Below are 23080 nucleotides of genomic sequence, written 5' to 3'. Positions count from 1 at the left end.
GAAGAAACCCATCTACATATACAATTCTAAAAAGAAAAGTGTTAAATATGAAACTTCATTACCTGAAATCGGCCTATATGGCCTTGTAGCTCCATCTGCGTCCCTTCGTTAACATCCATGTCCAGCTCACTCAGCACTCCTGGGAAAAGATACACGCATTAAATGAACCTTTTTTTTTTTTCCAAAAGAAAACAGATTTATGTAGTACATACATTTCAATACAAGCATTGATCAGAAAAATTTCAGTCAAACATACTGTTTGAGGAAACATTCAGATATGAATGCAGTTACTAGGAGGTGCATGACAGCATGTAGCTTCCTGTTCTGCTAAGTAATTAAGAGGTGGGGGTGGAAGGAAAGAAGATTAGCATGAAAACTGCAGCTATCATGTAAAGCTCAGCATACTGTAAGTAAAGAAACATTCGGGCTCAACCTACAGCTCTGTACTCCTTTCTACTGTAGTCAGACGTCTCTGCTGAACAAAGAAAGCCATTCAATCAAAATAGGAAGTTATTTTGAAATGGTAAGCAAGTTTCCCAGCATGCAGAAGAAATCATTGCATCCATCACAACAATTATTAGTCCTCTGTGAAGATAAGTCACCCAAGAGAAATGTCAGTATGCTAATTCACAGTGCTTCTCCCTGGAAGCTCTCTTTTTTAAATAAATAAAAACAAAAAAGACGTTTACAAAGACAGAGTATGCAAACAATTTTGTCTTCATTTCCTCAGTCGCAGAATTTGCCATGAAAATTCTTTTTGAAGGTACCATGTGCACTTTGAACACTACAACTTGCAAGTCATCTCAAAGACAAAAAAGTACTTACTGTCATGTAGCATGACAAGAAAATGGGAAGTTGAATCCATATTGATAAGAGCTTTATGTCCACTGCAAATCCACCACAATTACTTCAAGAACAGTTATTTAACATTTCTTTATTTTCTCCAGAACTCTACATGTCACTAAACCCTGTATTGTAATAAATATTCCCTTGTATGTCTTATTATTTCTTCATAGAAAACAAAGCCTGAGATCCTTGCAGATGGGACTAACAGACTTCAAAATTGCAGTTCCTACCTGGCAAAGCTGCCTTGCTGATTATTCCTGTCAGGGAGGCCAGCTCCTGGAGAGATCCAACACTAACATCTTGACACCTCAGGATTGCCTGGATAGTATCTGAATGGGAAATTAGAAACTGCAAAACCTGTACCACAAGAAGAAAATGGAAAATATGAATGACTCAAAATTTAGTAGTGAGCAGAAAGAAAGCAATGCTTTTACTGTCAGAGAATGTTAAAGTGATCTCCCATACCAATCAGGATGGGGTTTTAAAAACAAATACGCTTACTTTCAGAGCAAAAGGACACGTTATTTCTTTAAAGGAGCAGTAGCAGTGATACTCCAGCATCTTTTTGGAACTTACCTGTCCTGCTGCTTGCAGGTGTTGTGCCATGCTGGATGTGAGGATCACTTGACACAGCTGAAGGGCTGGAAGAAGAATCTGGCGATAACGTTCCACTGGAGCAGGAATGAAGACTGGGGGATCTCTCATTCCATACATTCTTAAGAGGAAGAAGAAAAAATAATAAAAATAAAAAAGATCAACAGTAAAAGAAAAGCCCACTAGGAAGGCAGAACCTCAGTCTTCAAGAACCCACAAACACTCATATTTCAATAATATGCCTGTACATGAACTGAGCTTATATTGGAAAAGCAACAGATTTACAATACACAGCTGCTGTAATTTACCTAGAAAGCTGCTGTCAGATATTCTCTGAGCAGAAGAAATTACTTCTCTTTACTACACTACATTACATCAGATTACTTTGTTGTAGAAACATCACATCTGTTTTCCTATTTACATATAAAGGTAAATATTCTCAAACATTTTAGGAAGAGGTGTGCTTATTTCTAAAACAACTGATAGATACAGTTTTCTACAAACGTCCTGTGGGTTTCATATATCTTATACATCTCACTGGCACCTTTAAAAAGAGTACTTGTTTAAGTCTTAAATTTTTCCAAAGTGTCTGAACCCCCAGTGGGTCACTAAGAACTGTAAATTTAAAGCAAAGTCCGAGGTTTGAAATCAACTAGGATGGTTTCCCCTAAATACCCAATTTCCTTCTGTAACATCTTCTCTCGGTCACGTCACAATGACTAACAATTTAGCAACATGTCAAGAAACCCATCAAGCAATATACAACTGTGAAATTCTTTAATTATTTTTTTTTAACACATATTAAAATATTTCCGAGGTTAACATTTACTTAACTGCTTTCTCACTAGTGCCTTTTTGGGGGGAGGACCAACTTCTGCACTTTTTGTTCACCAACTGCAAAGCCCCCAGAATAAGCTTACAGTGTAGGCTGTTTTTCAAATATTACAACCTGTATTATTTTATTATCATAATAATTACAATAATATATAGACCATTCCTACCTAAGGTATCAAACAAGTAAGTTTTTACGTAGTCTAAGTAACTGGGAATCCAAGTACAACTTCACACTCACTCACTTGGAATTTTTCTTTGAATAAAAGGTAGTTTTAAACCAAACTCATAAGTTAAAGAACCACATACAGACAAAAAGAGTAAACCCGCTCAAAAGACTCATGGCTATAAAAAGACACCACATGCTTCCAAGACTTTATTACCATTTCAGGATGGGCTAGGGAACCAACACTCACCCCTGATGGTCTGTTTCAGGTCGCATGTCATACACTTGGCACTGTGCCAGCCTCACAATCACTCCAGACCGCAGCAGCTCTAATGCCCCTTGCTGACTTTTAGCTACTCTAGTGAGGAAGGCCTAGAGAAGCGTAGAGAAGGGTGAGCGTTGGAGATGCACGAGGAGACTCATGACAACCATTTTCTCTCTTGATTTTAGCATCATTTCAAATAGTATTATTGTAGTAACATATCTCTGTGTACAATCAATGGGAAGTACAGACAAATTTGGTTTTCAAAAAAAAATAAACACCATACAACAAAACAATTTCTGAAGTGCTATTACCATTTTGGACTCATAGGTGTACAGCGCTTTAAGTAAAGGTGGCTGAGGTGTGAGCAAGCTCTGAAGAGTCAGATCATCATCTGCCAGGCTATCCACAAGCACCTTCAGGTAGCCACTATTGGAGAGATACAACAGCCACTGCTGCTGCTTGTCTACTGAAACAATACGATCAAGCAAAGCCAATGCCAGCATCTAGGATGGGGGAAGAAACAAATATGAAAGAAAGAAAGAAATCAAAGCAAAATGAAATATATAAGATCAGTAAGATTTTTAACAAATCCGTAGAAATACGAAGCAGCTGCTTTTAACAGCTTCTTAAAAGAAGAATGCGTTTCTGTACTATAGCTGCAATCCTTTATTTTCACAGAATGTTAAGGGCTGGAAGGGACCTCTGGAGATTATCGAATCCAACCCCTCTGCTGCAGCAGGACCACCTAGGGCAGGTCACACAGAAACGTATCTGGATGGGTCTTGAAAGCCTCCAGAGAAGGGGACTCCACAACCTCTCTGGGAGCCTGTTCCAGTGCTCCATCATCTTTATAGTAAAGAAGTTTTTTCTCATGTTGAGGTGAAACTTCCTGTTTTCTAGTTTGTGTCCATTGCCCCTCGTCCTATCACAGGGCACAAACGAAAAGAAATTGGCCCTTCCTTCTTGACATCCACCCTTCAGATATTTATAGACATTAATAAGGTCCCCTCTCAGTTTTCTCTTCTTTAGACTAAACAGCCCCAGGTCTCTCAGCCTGTCCTCATAAGACAGGTGTTCCAGTTCCTTAATCATCCTTGCAGCCCTCCATTGGACTCAATCTCAAGTAAATCCCTGTCCCTCTTGAACTGGGGAGCCCAGAACTAGACACAATACTCCAGATGTTGTCTCACCAGGGCAGAGTAGAGGGAAAGGAGAACCTCCCTTGATCTGCTGGACACACTGTTCTTAATGCACCCCAGGATACCATTGGCCTTCTTGGGCACAAAGGCACAAGGCTGTCCCAATGTGCCCCTTTATGTGAAAAATATTGTAAGAATTCTTGGAGTTTTAGAACAGTCTGATCCAATTACTTTTCCTCTATTATTTTTTAACAAAATATTGCAGATACTGTTAACCAATAACTATGCCAAAACATTTTAATGATTTATACAAGCACTTTACTATTTAAAACTAGATTGCATTCTGACTAGATTCCTCTATACTGAAGTTATTATCAGAAATGATTTCTCCCTAAAGTCAACAAATCTTCCCAAAGTGAGAAAATAAACTAAGTCCATTGTTTTAAAATACTAACAAATAAATGCCAAAGCAGTTCATATCTATAATCTTTTGCAGCAGTACCTGTTAGCCCTTTCTTATAAACAATAGGACATATGGCTTTTTTGAGAAAAAAATGGAAATGCATAATGCTCCTACTTTGAACAGTTTGAAGGATGAGTGGGAGGACAGAAACATGAAAGAGATTATCTACAAAAAAATGTTTCAGTTCTACCTCATGAAAATTCCCCTCTCTGAACAGTAGTAAATGATTATTTAAAACAAAGAGAATAGTGATTGCAAACGTATAGATTTATTTACCCGGCCTATCTCATGACCATCACAAGCATCACGACAGACCACTTCCATGAGAGCTGCCCCATAACTCTCAATAATTGCCATGTTTTCCCGTTGCAATTTACTAAACACATCTTCGGGAGCTGTCAGACGCTCCCACATAGTTTTTTTAGCTGTAAAAAGCAAATAAAACAAACAATGAAAAATGCAAAGATGGGTAGCTTAGCTTTATCTTAGCTACAGCACAGCTCAGGCTACATCCTTCAGGGCATTCTCTCTACCTTGCAACAGAAATGCCCCAAACAATGGACAGGGGCTTTTAACTCAAGTGCAAATGCTTTCCTACAAATCCATTCTTTCCATCACACACACAGCCCAGCCAGAACAAAAAAGGTGTGTGCCTGCATACATACACCACCCTTATAAACAGTATGTTCAAAAGAATTCTAAGATTCAGTCCATGTACTGTAGGATATCTGTTAGGCCTAAGAACTTCCACTGGAACCAAAACAAGGGAAAGTAAACCACAGTGACTCAAGTGACAAAGGCTGACTCCCTGTCTTCAGCTAAGGGAACAGAAAGAATATAAAATAATCTTTGGTTTTGCTGTTTGTTTGGTTGTTTTTTTACATAGGTTCACTGTGTACATACAGATGTGTAGACAATACATGTTTACAGTTGGACCTACTTAAGAACAGTTAGCTACAAGTAATCTCCAGTCCTTTGACGATTTTGTAGCTATGATGCATAGCTTTAACTTGACACAAATGAAATAAATTCTTTAGTTTTGGAGGTCAGAAATTTAAAATCCTCATCCAGAACAATACATTTGGAATGCATATGTAGCCAGAGAGGTCAGTAGAGAGGAAGATTTGCATCATTTAGCGTATGAAACTAACTTCAGAGACTCTGAGTAAGATGGTTTCTATCTATCTGACTATTCCCAGAAGACAACAAGCATGCAGAAACTGTATGGTTCAGGGTTTAATAAAAATATTTTTTTGCTCTTCTCTGTAATACAGTTGGACCATACCTGCTTCTAAAGTGTCTGGCTCATCTGGTCTCTGGGCAATCTGCAAATAATAAAGCAGTGATCCATAAAGGTGTGTCCTCACTCTCTGAAATCCACCACCTGTAAACAAGAAACATTCATAATTAGAACCAAAAATATGTCAATTCCATAACACCATGTTCCACTGACACTTGATTTAACTTTCCTAAAAACACTGCTGGCAGAAACAAATAAAACAACTACATTTCTTAAGTCACAGTTCTACTGTTCACACAGAAGTGTATTTATAAGAAAATTCAACAAGTTTATGCTGCTGCAAAAAAGTGGCAATATGAAATTCCCTTTTCAGTCATTTACACATCTCTCTTCTGCTTGGTATTCAGATTTAAAAGTTAATGCGCCTTTGTAATTTTCTTTTCTTGTTAGTAACATCACTTGGATCTGTATTATCAAGTAAGATCCACCTAAATGACTGTAATAAAAATCTTCACTGCGTTAACAGGAAGCAGCTCAGCCCACTGTTTTCCTCTGGAATTCACACACACACACACAAACTGCAAAGGTCAACACACCTGTTTTCAAAATGAAATCCAGGAGCTTTTTTAAGATGATGTGGAGGGAAGAGTCACCAATAGAAGCAAAACCCATGGATATGCTCTCAGAACCAGGTGATGGGGTAAAAGAACCATCCAGCATCAAGACATATTGGGACTGTCCTGCCACAGGGAGTGCAAGTGGCTGTTTCTGCTCAGTTTTCACGGACTGGCTCAGGTGGGCAGTCAGGGTGAACACAGCCCCTGCCACCACTGGCATCAACTCTTGAGCTGCATCATCATCAAGGATCTTAATGCAGAAGAAATGAAAAAAAAAAAAAAAAGTAGAAAATTGATACAATGAGCTATTTAAGCAATTAATTTAGCCTCTTGACTATTTCATTTATGTATGCGTAAAGATTTCATTAACATGCCACTATTTAAAACAAATTAAAACCAGTAGTGTTAAAAACTCATTCAGTAAGATGAGCTGAACTCAATTTAATTTTGAAGACCACTGACCTTCTGGTTTTTATTTATACAAATCACAGGCAGGATGGGGAAAAAGGAAGAAATATGCTAACATTTGAGTTGCTTTATTAGTAAAATATCTAAACCTAAGTTAAGAACAACTGACACCCTGCTGGCTTTACAGCTACTTAAGAAAATTATTACCATTAAAAATGTTAAGATATAATTTAGAAAACTCAAAGGGGTGGGCATCAAAGAAGTAGGCATCAAAGAAGCTCATAATCAATTTAAGACAATGTGGAGAAACACTTAACAAGAAGTTAGCACATACTATTTTAGTTCACTTCATCATTTAAAAGATAAACTTGGTATCTTTTATCACTGACACTCAAGCAGATTTCCTTCTAAGCAGCAGTCATTCATTACAGTAGCTCAATTATTTCAAGAAAATAACACTTTTTTTTACTCAAATTAACAAAAAACTTCACTAAAGTATTACAAAAAAAGTAGTCTGAAACTTCTGCTCTGTAAAGGTTTTCGGAAGGAAAGAAAGTCCTTTGACTAGCAAAGGCCTCTCGTTTCCCTTTTTATAAATTTTGTTCACATAAAAAACAAAACCAGCACTCCACTAAAAATAGCTTTTAGGTAACTCCTACAGAAAATAAATTATAGAAACAACAACAAAACCCCCAAAGGTTACTTTTCGCTTGGAAAAAAAAAAAAACATTTTTCAAAAGAAGCAGCAGTAGGATTTGCAGTGAGTCATCTAAACATAAGTCTTTGTGGACAATAAGCTCTATATGAGTGAACAGGATGCTGAGCTGCATCAACAAAGGCATCACCCACAGAGGTAACACAGTCATCATCCCACTTTCTGCAGCATTTGTCAGGCCACACCTTGAATACTATGTTCAGTTCTGGTCCCCACTATACAAAAAAGATGTGGACAGGCTGGAGAGGGTCCAGAGAAGGGCCACAAAGATGATCCAGGTACTGGGCAGCCTGTTGTACAATGAAAGGCTGGGAGAACTGCATTTGTTCAGCCTTGAGAAAATAAGGTTTAGGGGAGACCTCATGACTGTGTTCCAGTACTTGAAGGGCAGCTACAAAGAAGATGGAGCCTCCTTTTTTATAAGTAGTCACATGGAAAAGACAAGGGGTAATGGGTACAAGTTACTCTTGGGGAGATTCCAATTGGACACGAGGAAATTTTTTCACAATGACAAAAATCAGCCATTGGAATAATCTCCCCAGGAAAGTGGTGGATTCATTACAATGGACACTTTTAAGATTCAGCTGGACAGGGTGCTGGGCCATCTTGTCTAGATCACGATTTTGCCACAACAGGTTGCACCAGATGATCCTCAGGGTCCACCCAAACCTGGTATTCTGTGAGTCTATGATAATAAATCAGCAATTGCAGTACTGTTTGCCTTCATCCCTTCAGTGAGTTGTTATATGTTTCTCATCAAAATGGGCTGTTTCCTTTTCAAATACCCTTTCTAGACTAGCATCACACTGCATTATATTGAAACGTCTTTAAAATTTTTTGATACATGATTCATAGTTCAACAGTAGCTAAGCAAGAATACAGAGTATCCCCTCTGTTCACAGTACACTCAACTTCAGCACAGTAGCAAACAGAAAACTGGAAAGAATACTAAAGGCAGAGAAACTTTCTGGAATACAATCAAGAATGCTACTTGAAGTGTAGTTTCTCTTTCACACACAGAGATACAGCAACAAAGTTAAAGGAAAGGGCTGATTTCCAGTACAGCATTACCTTGTCATGCACATCCTGCAATAGATCACGGATAATCAGCTGTCTGTCTTCAGGCTGAATGAGATCCTGGGGGCAGGCAGTGAGTATAATTTCCACCAGTTGTCTCCATGACTCTAAAGCATGCCTCTTAGCATGGAGGCATTGCAGCAGCTTGTTCCGCTCCACTACGTACTGCAGGATAGTGTTTATCTCCTGAACACCCAAGACAAAGAAATTAAGTTATAATATGCTAAAAGAATTTAAAGGCAGATTCCAATATGACAATTTTATCGATCTATTTTTTTTTCCAAAAAAAAAAAAAAAGAGTTAAGTCTTCAATTTATCAGAAGCAAAATGTTATTAACCATTTAAACAAGATAGGCTAGTCCATTTCTGAGCTGCTTTTCACAAGGCCTTTTCATCATTAATGTCTCAAGCAACAACAAGCAATACTACACTTTTTCCTCTGCTTACCTCCATAAGTAAAGGTCTCTGGCCTATTGCTGCCATTCCTTGAAGGGCATTGACTTCTGCAACCAGAACTCTGTGAAGGTACTGAAATTTAAAACGTTAAGAGAAACTTTAATGACAAGGAACATGTATTTGTTCCTCCTAAAAGTATTTAGGAGATGGCTACACAATGACAGGTGTAACAGGACTGAGATTTAAACAAGGTTTTTTCCCATTTTTTAGGTTTCTCCCATACTTCATTCTCAAACTGCAGTATTTTTAACTGTCTAGTCTCTCTCTCTGCACTCTTCATTTTTGCAATCATTCATTACCTTCTGGTTGTAAGTCATTTTGTCCTTTCATGAGCTCTTCTAGCACATCACATTCTCCTTTCCTCTTCAACTTCCATTATAACCCTCTTGCACCAAAGGAAGAGTTTGTTTCCTCTCAAGCCAAGAACACATTTTACAACAGAATAGCTGGTTCCTAATATGGAACAGCTGCATCCTTGTCACCATCAAGATCACTTTTACATTACATTCTGTTACTGCTTTGTCCCTTGCCTCTCAGATCACAATATTTTCAAGACTATTTATCATACACTTGTTAAGTACTCATCACAATGTGACACTATCTTAACTAAAGCCTCTAATAACTATTGTAGTACAGAACTATGCTGTGTACATAACTGCATACACATACGTAGCACTACACAGTTGGGTACTGGAGACCAATAAAATATGTAAGACAGATGTCATATCTGCACTATCACTTGACTGAAAATATTGCCTGAAAGTGTTTTAAACTGATGCATCTGTCTTCTGCAAATGAGAAACAAGTGTGTGGAATGCAGAAGAAGAAATAAACTAATTCAAATAGTTTCCAAAGATTATGCACATATCTGAAACAACCATACTTTTCCTGTGAAAGCAAGTATTATTAATACACTAGTCATTTTTTTTATCATGATCATCATCAAGATACAAAATAGCACATGCAACTTGAGAAGACAGACCACTACACACCTTGACGTTGCAGACCACTTGTCCACGTGCATTCTTGTGCTCACAATTAGCAATGACTTGTTCAATCTGAACCCGGTCAAAAAAATCCAGTTGTAAAGGCTCTGGAATATCCTGACTGAAGTCAATGGAATCCAGGATACTTAAGATCTTCCTGCGTACTGGAAATGTAAATTAATTCAAACTGTATTAAGAAATACCAAGGGGAAAACAAAAACATTTACAATAGGTGCCTAATTTACCTTTTTAAATCCAAATCTTAATGTGTCAAGTTTCAAAAGAAAACATTAAATATTCAGAAAGTGCTACCAATCTATATGAGAGGCTTGAAAACTTTTTCTTGAGCCTTGAATTCTAACTTGTGTTACACTCTATTGTTCTGCTGTTATCTGTGTTCTTCCTAAATAAAAGCAGGCTGGTTTTCATGAGAACCATGCAGTCTTTCGTTGAGACATCGTAAGGAACCTGAAGTTACTTACTTGGGTTTTAAATTCTTTGTCGTGAAAATACAAATATGTTCAGCCTTAGCAACAGTCTCAGTGTTTTTACTGCTAGCAGACAGACCCTTCTACCTTCCTTTCCAGTCCAATATTTTCCACTTCCTCCTACCATTTATGTCAAGGTTCTCAAACTCTTCCCCCTGCCCCTAAATAAAATTGTTCCATGTACTGCAGCTGTTGTGTCTTTTCTAGATGCAGCTCCCCCTGCCCCTGCATTCAGGATCAGGAAAACTTTACTGAGAAATAAACACCGGCTGTAACACTTACCTTTGGAAGCAGTGTCAAAGTGGAGAAACCCACTGACTGATCGACTTTCATCTTCCAGCCCTCCTTCACCATCAGCTGAAGGTAATGAAGTATAATTTTAAAATTATTAAAAAAAAAAAACAACACTAAGAGAAAAATACCACCTGCTTTATTCATACTGAAAGAGAAAGAATAAGAGAGCACTACACTGACAAACTTGATGTGAAAGTCTTCAAATACAAATACAGCCTTTAGAAAACAATATTTATCTCACAGAAGCTCAGCAATTACCCAACATAGATTAAATAGTACTAGAAATGCTTAAAAAGACACTCCACCCTCCATAGGAATAATACAGTTGGATGAACACTGTAAAATTAGTAGGGTATTTAGACACAGGTTCCTGTACACAGATCTCCACAAGAATGCAGAGACAGTTTCCAGACCCATAAAACTGATATATACACCACACTGCTGCAGCCTGTTACCATATCTTTCATTCTGTTTGTTTTCTTCATGTAAAGAGTTTTATTGCCACCTGTTTCTATTTCTCTTGATTAACTTCTGCTCTGTTCTGAAACTCTGAAATTTTGCCTTTTTATTTAACATTGTATTCTACATCTCATTGGGATTAAGTATCATCTTTGTGTTGTTATATCAAAAGCCAAATTGACCTGTAGCTACTATCTTCCTTGAGAGAGGGTTGAAAATGTGTGACAGACGGACAGAAGACTGAGAAAACTTTGTCTAAAACTGTCTACCAACGAAAACTCTCCACCTTCTCTACTCAGTAACAACTCTGGATAGCATCTCAAATTCTAATTTTAATTATTTTTTTATATTCTGCTCTACTACCCCATAAACTATGTTTATTTTTTATATTGGTGTATACACTGAGAGGTTTCAAAAATGAAACAGAAAGCAGCAATGAACAAAAAGATGCCCTGACTTCTTTCACTTTGGAGTCTACAACCACTATCATCTTTCTTCCCATATCCCGAGTGCCAATTCTAGAGACAGTACCACAAATTAACTGTCACAAGCTAATAAAGAAAAGAATTAAAACAAAATCTCTCATACTTGCACTTATCCAAGCTTATTTACCCTCACAATAAATTCCTCTTACCCAAGTATGGTTTCACAGGCATGTCATCGAGCAGCAGATGCAGCAGCCTCTGTGTGTGGGAGCGCTGTCGGTTCAGCGATGTCACTCGCATTTCGATAGCTGCAGTCTTCATCAGCCAGGACATTTGGTTCAGTGTTGAAATCTCATGTTCTGGGTGGGAACAATTACCAAATTAAGCATAAATAGTGTTACTCCAAGGAAAGCTTCTTTCATTTGAGAAAGCTTTCAGAGGATGTCATTACTTCTTGTCTGCTCACCATTTGTTTACAAGACTAAAGGACTGAGAAATCTGACAAAAGGCATTAAATGAACATGTGGTTATTGTGAAAACAAATCAAGTGCATATATGTAATTAAGAGTATACACATACACAAAAACTCTGGATATAATCTGTGCTAACAGTCATTGTGAAGAATTTACCCAAAGCAAACTATAACATTAATCAAAGTTGATAAGGCTTGAACATGGGTTTCCAAGAATCTTCATATTCTTCATTAATCTAATCTGGATTTTCAAGTCATAAGAATCATCTAATGTGCTTTATCCAGGCTGGATACATGTACTAAAATGCTAAATTTACCATCATTTAAAAAAGGACTAGTGGATAAGCATCTGATAAAGTAAGTACACTGAATTCAGTTTAAGTCTGAAACTCTAAACATGTTTCAGACTCAACATTTCGGTTTTGTTTGAAACACATCTGTTAACTTACAAAATAATTCCATCACCAAGTAAGAGTTCCTTATTTAAAGGAAGATACAGGTGGTTAGAATCACCAGAATTCTATTCCCTCATTCCTTTGTAGCATTCTTTTCAATTTCTTTTTTTTTCTATAGCATAACTACAATGATAATTGAAATACAGATAAAGATTTACTTCTGGAGACTTGAAGCATTTCAAAACTAACATTCCTTTGTAAAAGTTCAGTGTTAATAATCTGAACAACCTACACAGGCAGAACTCAGTCTTTGCAGAATTAAAAGGTTAGCAGATGCAGTAATCAATTCAGTTTAATACTGCTACCTGTGTTTCTTCTATGATTCCTAGGGAGTCAAAAGATGCATTGAATTTTAAGTATGCACAATCTTACCTTATAAAAAAAATTACCTTTAATAGAAAATGGCAAATACTGCAGCTGAGTGAATAAGAAATCCTGACTGGTCCTCAGATATCTCATAGTTGGACCTGATGTGTCAGAGCATGCACACAACTGATAGATCACCTGACAACCAAAAACAGTAGATATCCATTTATTGCATTTATTTTTAAAATAAACCAACCAAAGATGCATAACACTGTTTTACTGCTCAAATGATAATATATACAGCTTACTCAATATATTCAGCTTACTCCAAAGCTGAACATGCTATTTATAACGGACATTGAATTATGACATTAAAGGACTACCAGCATGTGGATAATTCCAACAGCTATTTGCCCACAACATGACACTATATAAGCCTTTCTGTCTATTCAGCTCATTTAAAAATTACTGTCTCTAGGCTCACCAGGACAGAAAATAATTTTTCCTCCTCCTTCTACAGTACAGCCTCTTTCAGTTTTAATAAGGTTTGAAATCCTTTCTAGATTCCACGGATTTTCAACATGATACAGTTGTGTAATCATATGATTGTTTAACTTAAGACCAAACATCAGCTACCTTGCACATACATCTAATTCAGCTGTCATACAGCTGTCATACATTCTCTCACTGCTACAGAATAAAGAACATAACAAATAATCCCAAATAAGCAAAAAAACTATCTTGCTTTCTGGCAAAATGCAGTTCCAAAATAAATTAAAAACATGGCATACGATCACAACAAATTCAAAGCCTCAACAAAAATATTTAGAACATTAGTTTTATAAGTATGTCCCAATTCCAAGCTCTGACACGATTGCAGATCCTTTATTTGTTGTGTTGCTACAAGATAATGCTTCTTCACACAAAAAAAGGGAATTATTATAGAAACCATCAACAATCCATGATTTGCAACCAAATAGCAGCTAATTTTACTTAGAGGCTACTGTAAATATATGCCAACAGAAAATACTCTGGATACCTGGTAACAGAGTTCTGCAAGATGAGGAGATTCCTGAACTGCTGTAGGCCCGTTCCTTGTTTCAGTACCCTTCTCCAGTATGTTCAAAATAGCATGAAGGCAAGTCCGTGGGCAACCCAACACACCTTAAAACACAAATACCATATCTTACTATTCTTGATGTTACTTGCCTCTATAGCAAATATAGATTAGTACACAAAATTATGGAAACTACCTTGTTCAGATACCTGGTGCTGCACTATACTGTTCCACAGACCTGCAGCAAAAACACCTGACTTTTTTCTCAGTTAATCAAAAGAAAGAACTGTGTTTCTGCAAAAATCTAGTTAAAACATTTATAGTTATCTGTAGGCTTTTAAGATGCTAGTGAAAGAGCAAAGTTATGCAATCAAAAATTATATAAGAACTTTCTCCAGTTCTATAAAAAAAGATTGAATTGATTATTTAACAATTTGCAGGAGCTCAATGAAAATTTGAATGGTTGCTCTTTAACTGAATGCTCATTTGACAATTTCAGAGAAGAGCTTTAAACTGCTGTCTTTATTTTACATTTACAGCCATTTTATGACTAGTGCTCCTAGTACCTGACACTGTAATCAACAGGAAGGAGATTTTAATACCAAAGTAAAAATCCTGTCTTTTTGCATTCCTTCTTCAGCCAATTAATTCTTTAATCAACCCAAAAAGATGTCCTGAAGGAGTAAACCACAGGTCTTACAGAGGAAATCATCTTGTTTGTTTGGAAAGGTATCATTTACGCTTTATTAAGAATATTATCTCGAGGGTGACCTTATAGCAGCTTTCCAATACCTGAAGGGGGCCTGCAAGAAAGCTGGGGCAGGACATTTTGCACAGGCATGTAGCAAGAGGACAAGGGACAATGGCTTAAAACTTGAAGAGAGATTTAGATTAGATATGAGAAGGAAATTATTTACTATTAGGGTGGTAAGGCACTGGAACAGGTTGCCCAGGGAGGTTGTGGAAGGCCCCATCCTTGGCAGTACTCAAGGCCAGGTTGGATGGGGCTCTAAGCAACCTGGTCTAGTGGGAAGTGTTCCTGCCTGCACAGGGGGGTTGGAACTAGATGATCTTTAAGGTCCCTTCCAACCTTAACCTTTCTATGATTCTATGATTATTTCTTCACATTATTAATGGGATAATTCAAAGAGGCATGTAAGGCTCTCTCATGGCTTTGAGACAAAGACATATCTAAAATCAAATGTTTGTTCAAATGTGTTAATATAAAACATCCTTTAAAACAGCCAAGAAAGAATCTCAGACTTCACATTAGAAGAGACACTCCAGGACATCTCAATTCCAAACTACTGCTCAGTTATGATACCAGCTGGGTCTTGAAAACTTCCAAGAACGAAAACTACAAACTCTCTGGCCAGCCCACTATGCTGCTTCGCTCTCTTCATGGTGAGTTTCTCCTATATCCAGCTGGGGCTTCTCTTGTTTCAATCTATGCCCCCTGGCTCTCATCTTCCTGCCATACACCTCTGAAGAGCCTGGCTTTGTCCTCTCATTAATCTCTTTGTAGGTATTCAAAGACTGCTATTAGGTCCCTGCAAAGCCTTCTTCTCCCCTGGCTGAAGAAGTTTCATTCCTTCAGCTTCTTCTCACAGGCCAAGTGCTCCAGCCTCCTGACCATCTCTGCTGCACTTGCTCAAGTTTACCAATGTCTGTCTCATACCGAATACAGTTACAAGCTGAGGAGGCAAACACGACACATAGTAACACACTATTTTTCTCACCAGTTCAGGAAATATTAGAAATGTCAATCCTGTTGCTTTCAAGATCAAATTATCGTATATATACATATATATATATATATATATATGAGATTTTTTTAAATATTTTTTTTTCTTACATATGAATATGTAAGTATATTTTAGGAGTAATAGAATGATAATTGCTCAAAGCCCTATCCAACCTGTCCTTGAACTCTTCCAGGGATGGGACATCCCTAACTTGCCTGCACAACCAGTGCCAGTCTCACCACCCTTTCACTTGAAGAATTTCTTCCTAGTGTCTAACCTAAATCTACCCTCTTTCAATTTAAAACCCCTCATCCTATCACTACAAGCCCTTGTAAAAAGCTCCTCCCCAGCTTTCTTCCAGGCCCCCTTCAGGTACTGGAAGGCCACTATAAGATCTCCCTGGAACCTTCTCTTATCCAGGCTCAACAACCTCAACTCTCTCAGTCTGCCTTCATAGGAGAGGTGCTCCAGCCCTTTGATCATCTTTGTGGCCCTCCTCCGGACTTACTCCAATAGCTCCATGTCCTTCCTGTGTTGGGGGCTCCAGAACTGGACACAGTACTCCAGGTGGGATCTCATGAGAACAGCTTAGAGGGGCAGAATCACTTCCCCTCGACCTGCTGGCCATGCTTCTTTTGATGTGGCCCAGAACATGATTGGCTTTATGGGCTGCAAGCACACATTGCCAGCTTTTGTTGAGCTTCTGATTAACAAACACCCCCAAGTCCTTTTCCTCAGGGCTGTTCTCAATCCATTGTCTAACTGTATTAACATACCTAGCAGCAGAATGAAAACTCACATATTCTAAATGTTTTTCTTCCCTATAACTAACTAATCAAGTGGGATATCTAGTTCAAAGCGACAATCTGCTTTGTAGATTCCCATATTGTCATATGTAGGTACTTCTTTATACTGTGGACAACACTACACTGTATAAAGTAATAAATACATTAATGTTCCACTTCTACACTATCTTCCCCCACAACTCTAAGTTCAAGTCTGTTCCAAAATCCAATTTAAACAAAGGATGAAATCCTGAAGCCATTTATATGCTGCATTTGGGTATGAACTTATATTTTAGTTTAGCTTTTGAGAATTAGAACAAGTCTTATTTGTAATATTAAGAGAAACTGCTCCTCCAAAGGAATTTTCCAATAAATATTCTCAGTGCTGATAACAGAACTGGTTAAATACCAGATCAATTTTTCCTCTTCATACCTGGATCTTGCAGATTTGTGGTGTTGACAGGTTTCTTTAGTTCATATCCCAAGAGATAGAGAGCAAGGCTGGGAGGACTACACTCGAGAGAGGTGATAAGGAGATTCAGAATATGGATCCTTGTTTCATGATGGATTCGTGCCCGCCTCTTTTCAGGCTCCAGCTCTTGATTAAAAAAACAAAAACAAAACCAAAAACTGAGTAATGAAATGAAGAAACCCAATTAATGGAATAATCTTCAGATCGTTCAAGTAAAATACAAGAAAGCTAAGTATCAACTTATATTAGTAGAGAGGGATACAAGACCAAAATTTCAAATTACTATTAATACAGCTCTAAACAACACATCAAGAGGAATGTTAAATATTTGTCTTCTGAAAACAGACACAGTTTGTAGTTGGCTCATCATACTATGGATATATCCTACCAAGACATTGGTGCTTTTCATTCTGTTAAAGATCCAGTTCTACAGAAAGCAACACAAGAAAAAGGTTTTCTGACTTAAAAGCACTTTCTTCACCTCTTTCATTCATTTCAAAATACAACAGTGTAAGCCATTCTTAAGAAGCCCTTTACATACCCTCATCTGGATTAATTAATTCTTCTGCATCTTCATTGTCCAAACATTCCACGAACCCAGCCATCAGCTTCTGGCTAACACTCTGTATTCAACAATGGAAGGATGGAAACAAAGACTTTAAGATTATTGGAAACAATACATCTCAGAATTCCTTCCATATAAGTTGACAGAAGTTCTAGAGAAAAATTATATAACCTACTTAAAAAGCAGGAGTTAAAGAGTCGTAACTGTTCTAGGCATAAGATAGCAATCAGCCACTGAACAAAAAAAAAAACCAACAAACTGTTGTTCCCTATAGTAAATTATCCTTACAGGTTGAAGACTATACAGCCAAGAAAAAGTCCCAGCATCTCAAAGAAATAATATTGATTTTTTCCTTTTTGCAAACATTAATGACTCTTTTTTCCAATTAATAAAGTAGTTGCTTTTCACAATGCCACAGTAAAAGACTTTTTAAAAGTAGGTAGATACAAGACATACTAGTTCTAAATGTACTTATTCTAGAAACCCATCCTTTAAAGTAACATTATGGACCACGTTTTCACTAATTTCTCTTTCCATATCCAAAGACAATGGCACTTACTTGATCATGTGTGAAATCACCAACTAGCTTTATCTGGATGTTGGAATTACAAGAAATACAGCACAAAATCTTGGCACTTTCAAAAGCCAGTTCAGGATTGCTGTTTCCATGGTAAAGATACCTTTAAAAAATACAAGATAATTGTAAAGAAATTGTTGAGAATTTTACTATTTTGAGACGGCAATGCACTAAACAACACTGACAACTAAAACATTTACAAATCAAACTACGTGAAGAAAATGTTTAAGCTACAAACAAAATTTCACTCTACATGAAGCACTTAACACTCCTCCATCAAAAGAATAGTATTAGGCTGACTAGGGATAATAATCTCTTCTGGATTTTTTACCATTCTTTTTACCAAAATCTACACTGCAGGATATGTGAAAACAGCTGGTCACAGGTTCACACAAGAAACAGAGAAAATACCTTCAGATCATGCACATATGAGCATCACTGAAGACCAAAACTAGCCAAAATCAGCTACTGCATGTACCCAAAACTGGTGAGGTTAAAACCAGGAAGAGAATCTCAGAAGGCACAACTTTTTAAACTATTTGTCAACTAATGTTATGTGAAAAAAGGTAGAATCATAGAATCATAGAATCATAGAATCCTAGGGGTTGGAAGGGACCTCGAAAGATCATCTAGTCCAACCCCCCGCCAGGTATAAATTAAAGACAAAAAGACATATATAAAAAGAATACATGTTTTTAGTGCATATCATGTCAGAATAAAACTTTTTATGCACTCAGTTTTACTGTTCATCAATGTTGGTTTGTCTGTAAACCTATTATAAAATCAACAGTAACAGAAGGTGTCAGTGGGAAGTGGAAATCGTAAAGTTTTGTATTTGACACAGAGCTTCAGATTACTAGTCTGATACTTTTAATATAGTAACTAATTGACAATACTGTAAAACATTTAAGTGGCCAATAGCAACTAAATGAAGTTCTATGCTTCTACCCTACGACAACCAAAGTCTGGGGCTGAAAATTATATGCAGTGAATCACTACCCACAAGTAGTTGCCATAAGGCAACCAGGAAGAAAACACAAGGTAAAAAAAAAAAGAATCAGAAAGAAAATCCATAAATGCAGATCCCAATCTTGCAGTAGACAATATACAGATCACACCACCTGTGAAGACACCTTCTTGCACCAAAATAAGATTTCAGAGATGTTCTGTGTAAAGAGAAGTACTGGCTGTTAAAATTAATGAAAAGACCAGAATCCAAACACTTCTGTGCCTCCAAAACTCCTCCCTTGTCAGTACTTTGCACATACCTAGCGATATTCACCACATGATCCGCCTTTTTAGTGCGAGGATTGATTCCTTGAAGCAGCTGCTCCAGTGGTGTGACAATAAGGGAAAGGTGGCTCTCCCGCAACAGATCCATAAATAGATTCTCTTTCTGTAGGGTTAAGTTTAGAAGAGCAAGGCAATACTGTACAGCTTTCTCTAAATGCTTCTTCCCTGTAATCCACAAACAACCAAGAACCGTAAGAAAAACAAAGAAGCAGTTAAACAGACCACATTCATAAACCTCATTCACTGAGCCTTGCACCAAGAAAGAACTTATCAGTTGTTCACTACTAGGAAAGATCCCCCCAAACCACAATTTTTATATGCAAGAGAAACGACATCAAGTTGGAGTCAGGCAATGTCAGTTTTTAATCCTACTTTGTATGCATTTTAACTTCATATGAAAAATAAATCATAGGCACGCACCAGGAAATGGAGCATAAGTGTCAAGCTGTTTAACCCCTTCTTCTAGCAAACTAAGGGACAGTTCCAGCATTGGGGACTCATTCAATAGATGATACATCAAATTGAATCCAGGTGGTTTATATGCTATTATTTCTTCTCCTAAAGAGATGAGGGAAAAAAAACCACAACAATTAATGTCTAACAGAACAAACTTCCATTACTCAAGCTAGCCTGAGATACAAAGCATAACAGTCCCTGATGTTGCTAGCAACATCTGAATCGATGAAATGTACTGCATGCAAAGTCTTCAGAGGTTTTCTTTACAGAGTAAATTACAATTACTTTTTAATCTCTAATAGCACAATCTCAACTTTAACCAGTTAGACTTCCCCAAGTAGATCTGACCTTGGATTCAAATCAATGCTAGGACTTCATACAACATATAGACTTGCTAGACTGAAAACTGAAATAAATTTACATTCTCCCAAACCTGCATGAAGACACTGGATGAAGGAAAAACAGCATTTCCTGAAACCAAAGCTGAGAAGGTCCCCTGAACCCTTCATGTTCATAGCCATACAGACACTTGCGTATCTGTTGCAACAATACATGCAAAAATGAAACTACTAGCCTAAAACTCAAAGACCATCATAAAACAAAATATAAACCTAAACTAATGCTTCTGGTTTACACAGTCTCCTAGTAAACTATGGTGAATAAAACCAGGAAAGCAGTAAGAATCTTTTTTATTATGCAAGTGAGAATGAGGATGCAGTTTCTGTTTGCATCAGCCATTTACTTCGGCCTTTTAAAGAATAGTTGCCTGGAATTAAATTACTTTAGATCATAATTCTGCTGCTACTGTCCGCTCTGAATAATTTATATATCAATAATATTACTACTAGAGGATATATCAAATACACTGGCGCCTTTAAATTAACCTTGTGAATACTAGTGATTTAGATACAGACCAAAGAAATCCAGGAAAACAATTTTTTAAGTGTCAAATGGAGCTCTTTAATCAAATCAGCAATGCCAGAGAGACAAAAGTCCTTCCAGTAGAGCTAGAGAAGTAGTGTACGTGAAGCCCTACTGAATCAGCAACACAGCTGTATCAATGGCTCCCAACAGATGATCAACACTTTTTCAACATCTTCCTGTCTCAAAGCCTTGGTCTAGCTTTCCACCAGCTTACCTGCAACGTTAAATAAGATCACAGACTAGAAATAAGAGAGCAAAGGAAGTCACAATATTGTTTGCCAGTGAACAAATGAACAAGTTAACCTTGTAACTCCACGTATTGGTCCACAAAGTCTTCAAGTTGAGGTTCATAGTCATGCAGCAATTTGTAAAACACTTCCAGAACTACCTCAGCTACTTCCCACTGTAGATAATCATCAAATGAAGAAAAAGTCACACACAGAAAAAGACCAGAATGACAAAGAATATAACGGGCAGTGCAGTGATGGATCAGCAGTGTGGCATGACTATCTAATTCTGAAATACTATCCAACAACACCTACAGTTTACCATGTCAAATAATCTGAAAGGCCAAGCTTTCTTCCTGAAGTAAAATGAAACACTAAAGCAGGTATCTTGCCTATTTTAGGCTCTATTATACAATATACATACTGGTATATTGAAACTACAAGCAATAAAGAGCCTATAATAGGTATGCATCTTGGAACGGATTATTAATAGCTTCCAGGATACAGTCCAGAATACACTTCAATCCAGAGAATCAAAAAGGAAACTGAAATTCCTTGGTTCAGCAAGTCAGATACATTCTCTTAAGTAACAATGACAAATCTGACTTGTAAATTTGGGCATGTGACATTCAGAAGTCACTAGCCATGTAGTAGAGTTTCACAGTCCTGCATAGCAAACTGAAATTCAGCAATAAAATAAACTTATTTGGTTTGTTTGGCTGTTTTTTTTTAAAGGCTACCTTTTACAGGCTTCTTAGAAGTAGCTCATAGATCTTGATGACACATGAGTTGAAAAAAAATCACCTGTTTACAGAATCAAAACACTCTGAACTGCTTCACGTTACCTCTGCTGCAACAAACATACACAACTTCTCAAACAGCTCTGAGCCACATCAGCAGCGCCAAATAATTTTATCTACACCCTTAACAAAAAAAATAAAGAAAGATTTTCAAAGAAAAATTACCTTTTCAGCAGCTCTCCGGTAAGCTCTTGTGCGGAATCTGAGAAACACAGCATCCCTGAGGAACTGGAGATAGGGATCAAAGCCTGGTGGGCGGAGACCTGCTCCCAAGTTAGAGGGAAATGAACTCGCCACTAGTGTGCTGATGAGTCGACAGAAGGCACGGGTTAAAGGGTATTCCTCATATCGGGACTCAATCTCATTGAGTTCAACCTTCAAAAGGGGATAGTAAAAACAGAGGAAAAATCAAAGGAAAAAACATGTGAGAACAAATAACACATCAGCATCACCTGCGAATTACTTTACAGCGAATTGACTTTGCTGCATTCCTGTCTACGGTACACCACAAAGCAAAAGCAGCGAAGCAACGGTACTGTCATTTCAGCTCTGCAATACACTCTTAATTCAGTTCTGAGCTGCAAGAAGAGATACCTAAACATGTACATACTTGGATTTTATTTATGTCTTTTGCTAGAAGTGAAGTGAGCTGTACTTAAATGTAACAACACTGAGGCCAATTGAAGAAAATAGGGAAAGTCTTAGTACGAAGCGCTCGTAAGGAATTTGAGGGTTTAGATGCTTCTCTGTTAATAGCATGAAGTTGCACTAGATTAATAAAAGGATAAAATTTCCAGAAATCATAAGCAAGCCTGAGAGCAAATTAAGAAGCAGTGAAATGACAGTGCCTATTTAAAAGGTTTCACGTGGACACAGCAGCCGATGCAGCCTCTCCAAGTGCTTCCTGAACTTGTATGCAGGTGGTCAGAATGGCTGCCTAGGTACAGAAAAACCCTTACCTCAATACCAATTGCTTGTCTCTGGCCTGGACTTCTCACAGTTTGTAATATCTTCAAAATAAAAAGAAATGAAGACAGGCAAATAACACATTTCACATAATCAAAGTGCATCTCCACCATTTCTATCAGGACTAAAAGGTAATAATAACTTTTTAGCTGTAAGAAGAGGTTTCCTAAGTCCTCTTTAAAAGATAAAAAGCTACCATTTTTCTGCCTAAAAGCTGAATTATATGTTGTACACTTGTTTGCTTTTAGCTTTACATCCTCAAAGATGTGAATCATGTTTACTGTTAAAAGCAACAAATAATAGAAATACTTTCATATAAATTATTTTTGTCTTATATTGGCAAGGGGAAAGAGAGACATCTTATTATCTCTTAAAACAGTCTATTTTAAGGAAGCAAAGGTGGTGAGCATTTTAAATACTACTATTAAAATAGGTCATTACTGTCTGTGAGGTTCTCTATCTTTCATTAGTAGTAATAATAAATACTAATAATATTAGCATTTATTAATAC

The 23080-nt window shown here is 37.2% G+C and overlaps 1 protein-coding gene across 4 annotated transcripts in view; it reads right to left on the bottom strand.

Moving 5' to 3' along the window:
• NUP205 (nucleoporin 205) overlaps positions 1-23080 on the bottom strand; it is a 51068-nt gene that overhangs the window by 7227 nt on the left and 20761 nt on the right. For 2 of the 4 annotated variants that reach the window (XM_051629487.1, XM_051629469.1), the window contains exons 14-36: positions 22563-22613; positions 21769-21978; positions 20880-20979; positions 19617-19754; positions 19172-19361; positions 17886-18006; positions 17303-17384; positions 16723-16887; positions 13742-13866; positions 12786-12900; positions 11679-11828; positions 10574-10648; positions 9810-9967; positions 8809-8889; positions 8356-8547; positions 6141-6411; positions 5590-5688; positions 4581-4729; positions 3014-3205; positions 2688-2809; positions 1423-1561; positions 1077-1203; positions 63-139 (exon numbers count right to left, since the gene is read on the bottom strand). In XM_051629487.1, coding sequence (XP_051485447.1) covers positions 63-139; positions 1077-1203; positions 1423-1561; positions 2688-2809; positions 3014-3205; positions 4581-4729; positions 5590-5688; positions 6141-6411; positions 8356-8547; positions 8809-8889; positions 9810-9967; positions 10574-10648; positions 11679-11828; positions 12786-12900; positions 13742-13866; positions 16723-16887; positions 17303-17384; positions 17886-18006; positions 19172-19361; positions 19617-19754; positions 20880-20979; positions 21769-21978; positions 22563-22613 — 3129 coding nt within the window. Of the gene's footprint in view, positions 1-62; positions 140-1076; positions 1204-1422; positions 1562-2687; positions 2810-3013; positions 3206-4580; positions 4730-5589; positions 5689-6140; positions 6412-8355; positions 8548-8808; positions 8890-9809; positions 9968-10573; positions 10649-11678; positions 11829-12785; positions 12901-13741; positions 13867-16722; positions 16888-17302; positions 17385-17885; positions 18007-19171; positions 19362-19616; positions 19755-20879; positions 20980-21768; positions 21979-22562; positions 22614-23080 lie in introns of those variants that run through there. The other 2 variants (XR_007890575.1, XM_051629478.1) reach the window with 2 other exon arrangements.

This window comes from Apus apus, chromosome 1, assembly GCF_020740795.1.
Source record: "Apus apus isolate bApuApu2 chromosome 1, bApuApu2.pri.cur, whole genome shotgun sequence".
NCBI lineage: Eukaryota > Metazoa > Chordata > Aves > Apodiformes > Apodidae > Apus > Apus apus.
Note: the sequence above shows the minus strand (reverse complement) of the source record. Positions and strands in the feature narration are given on the sequence as shown.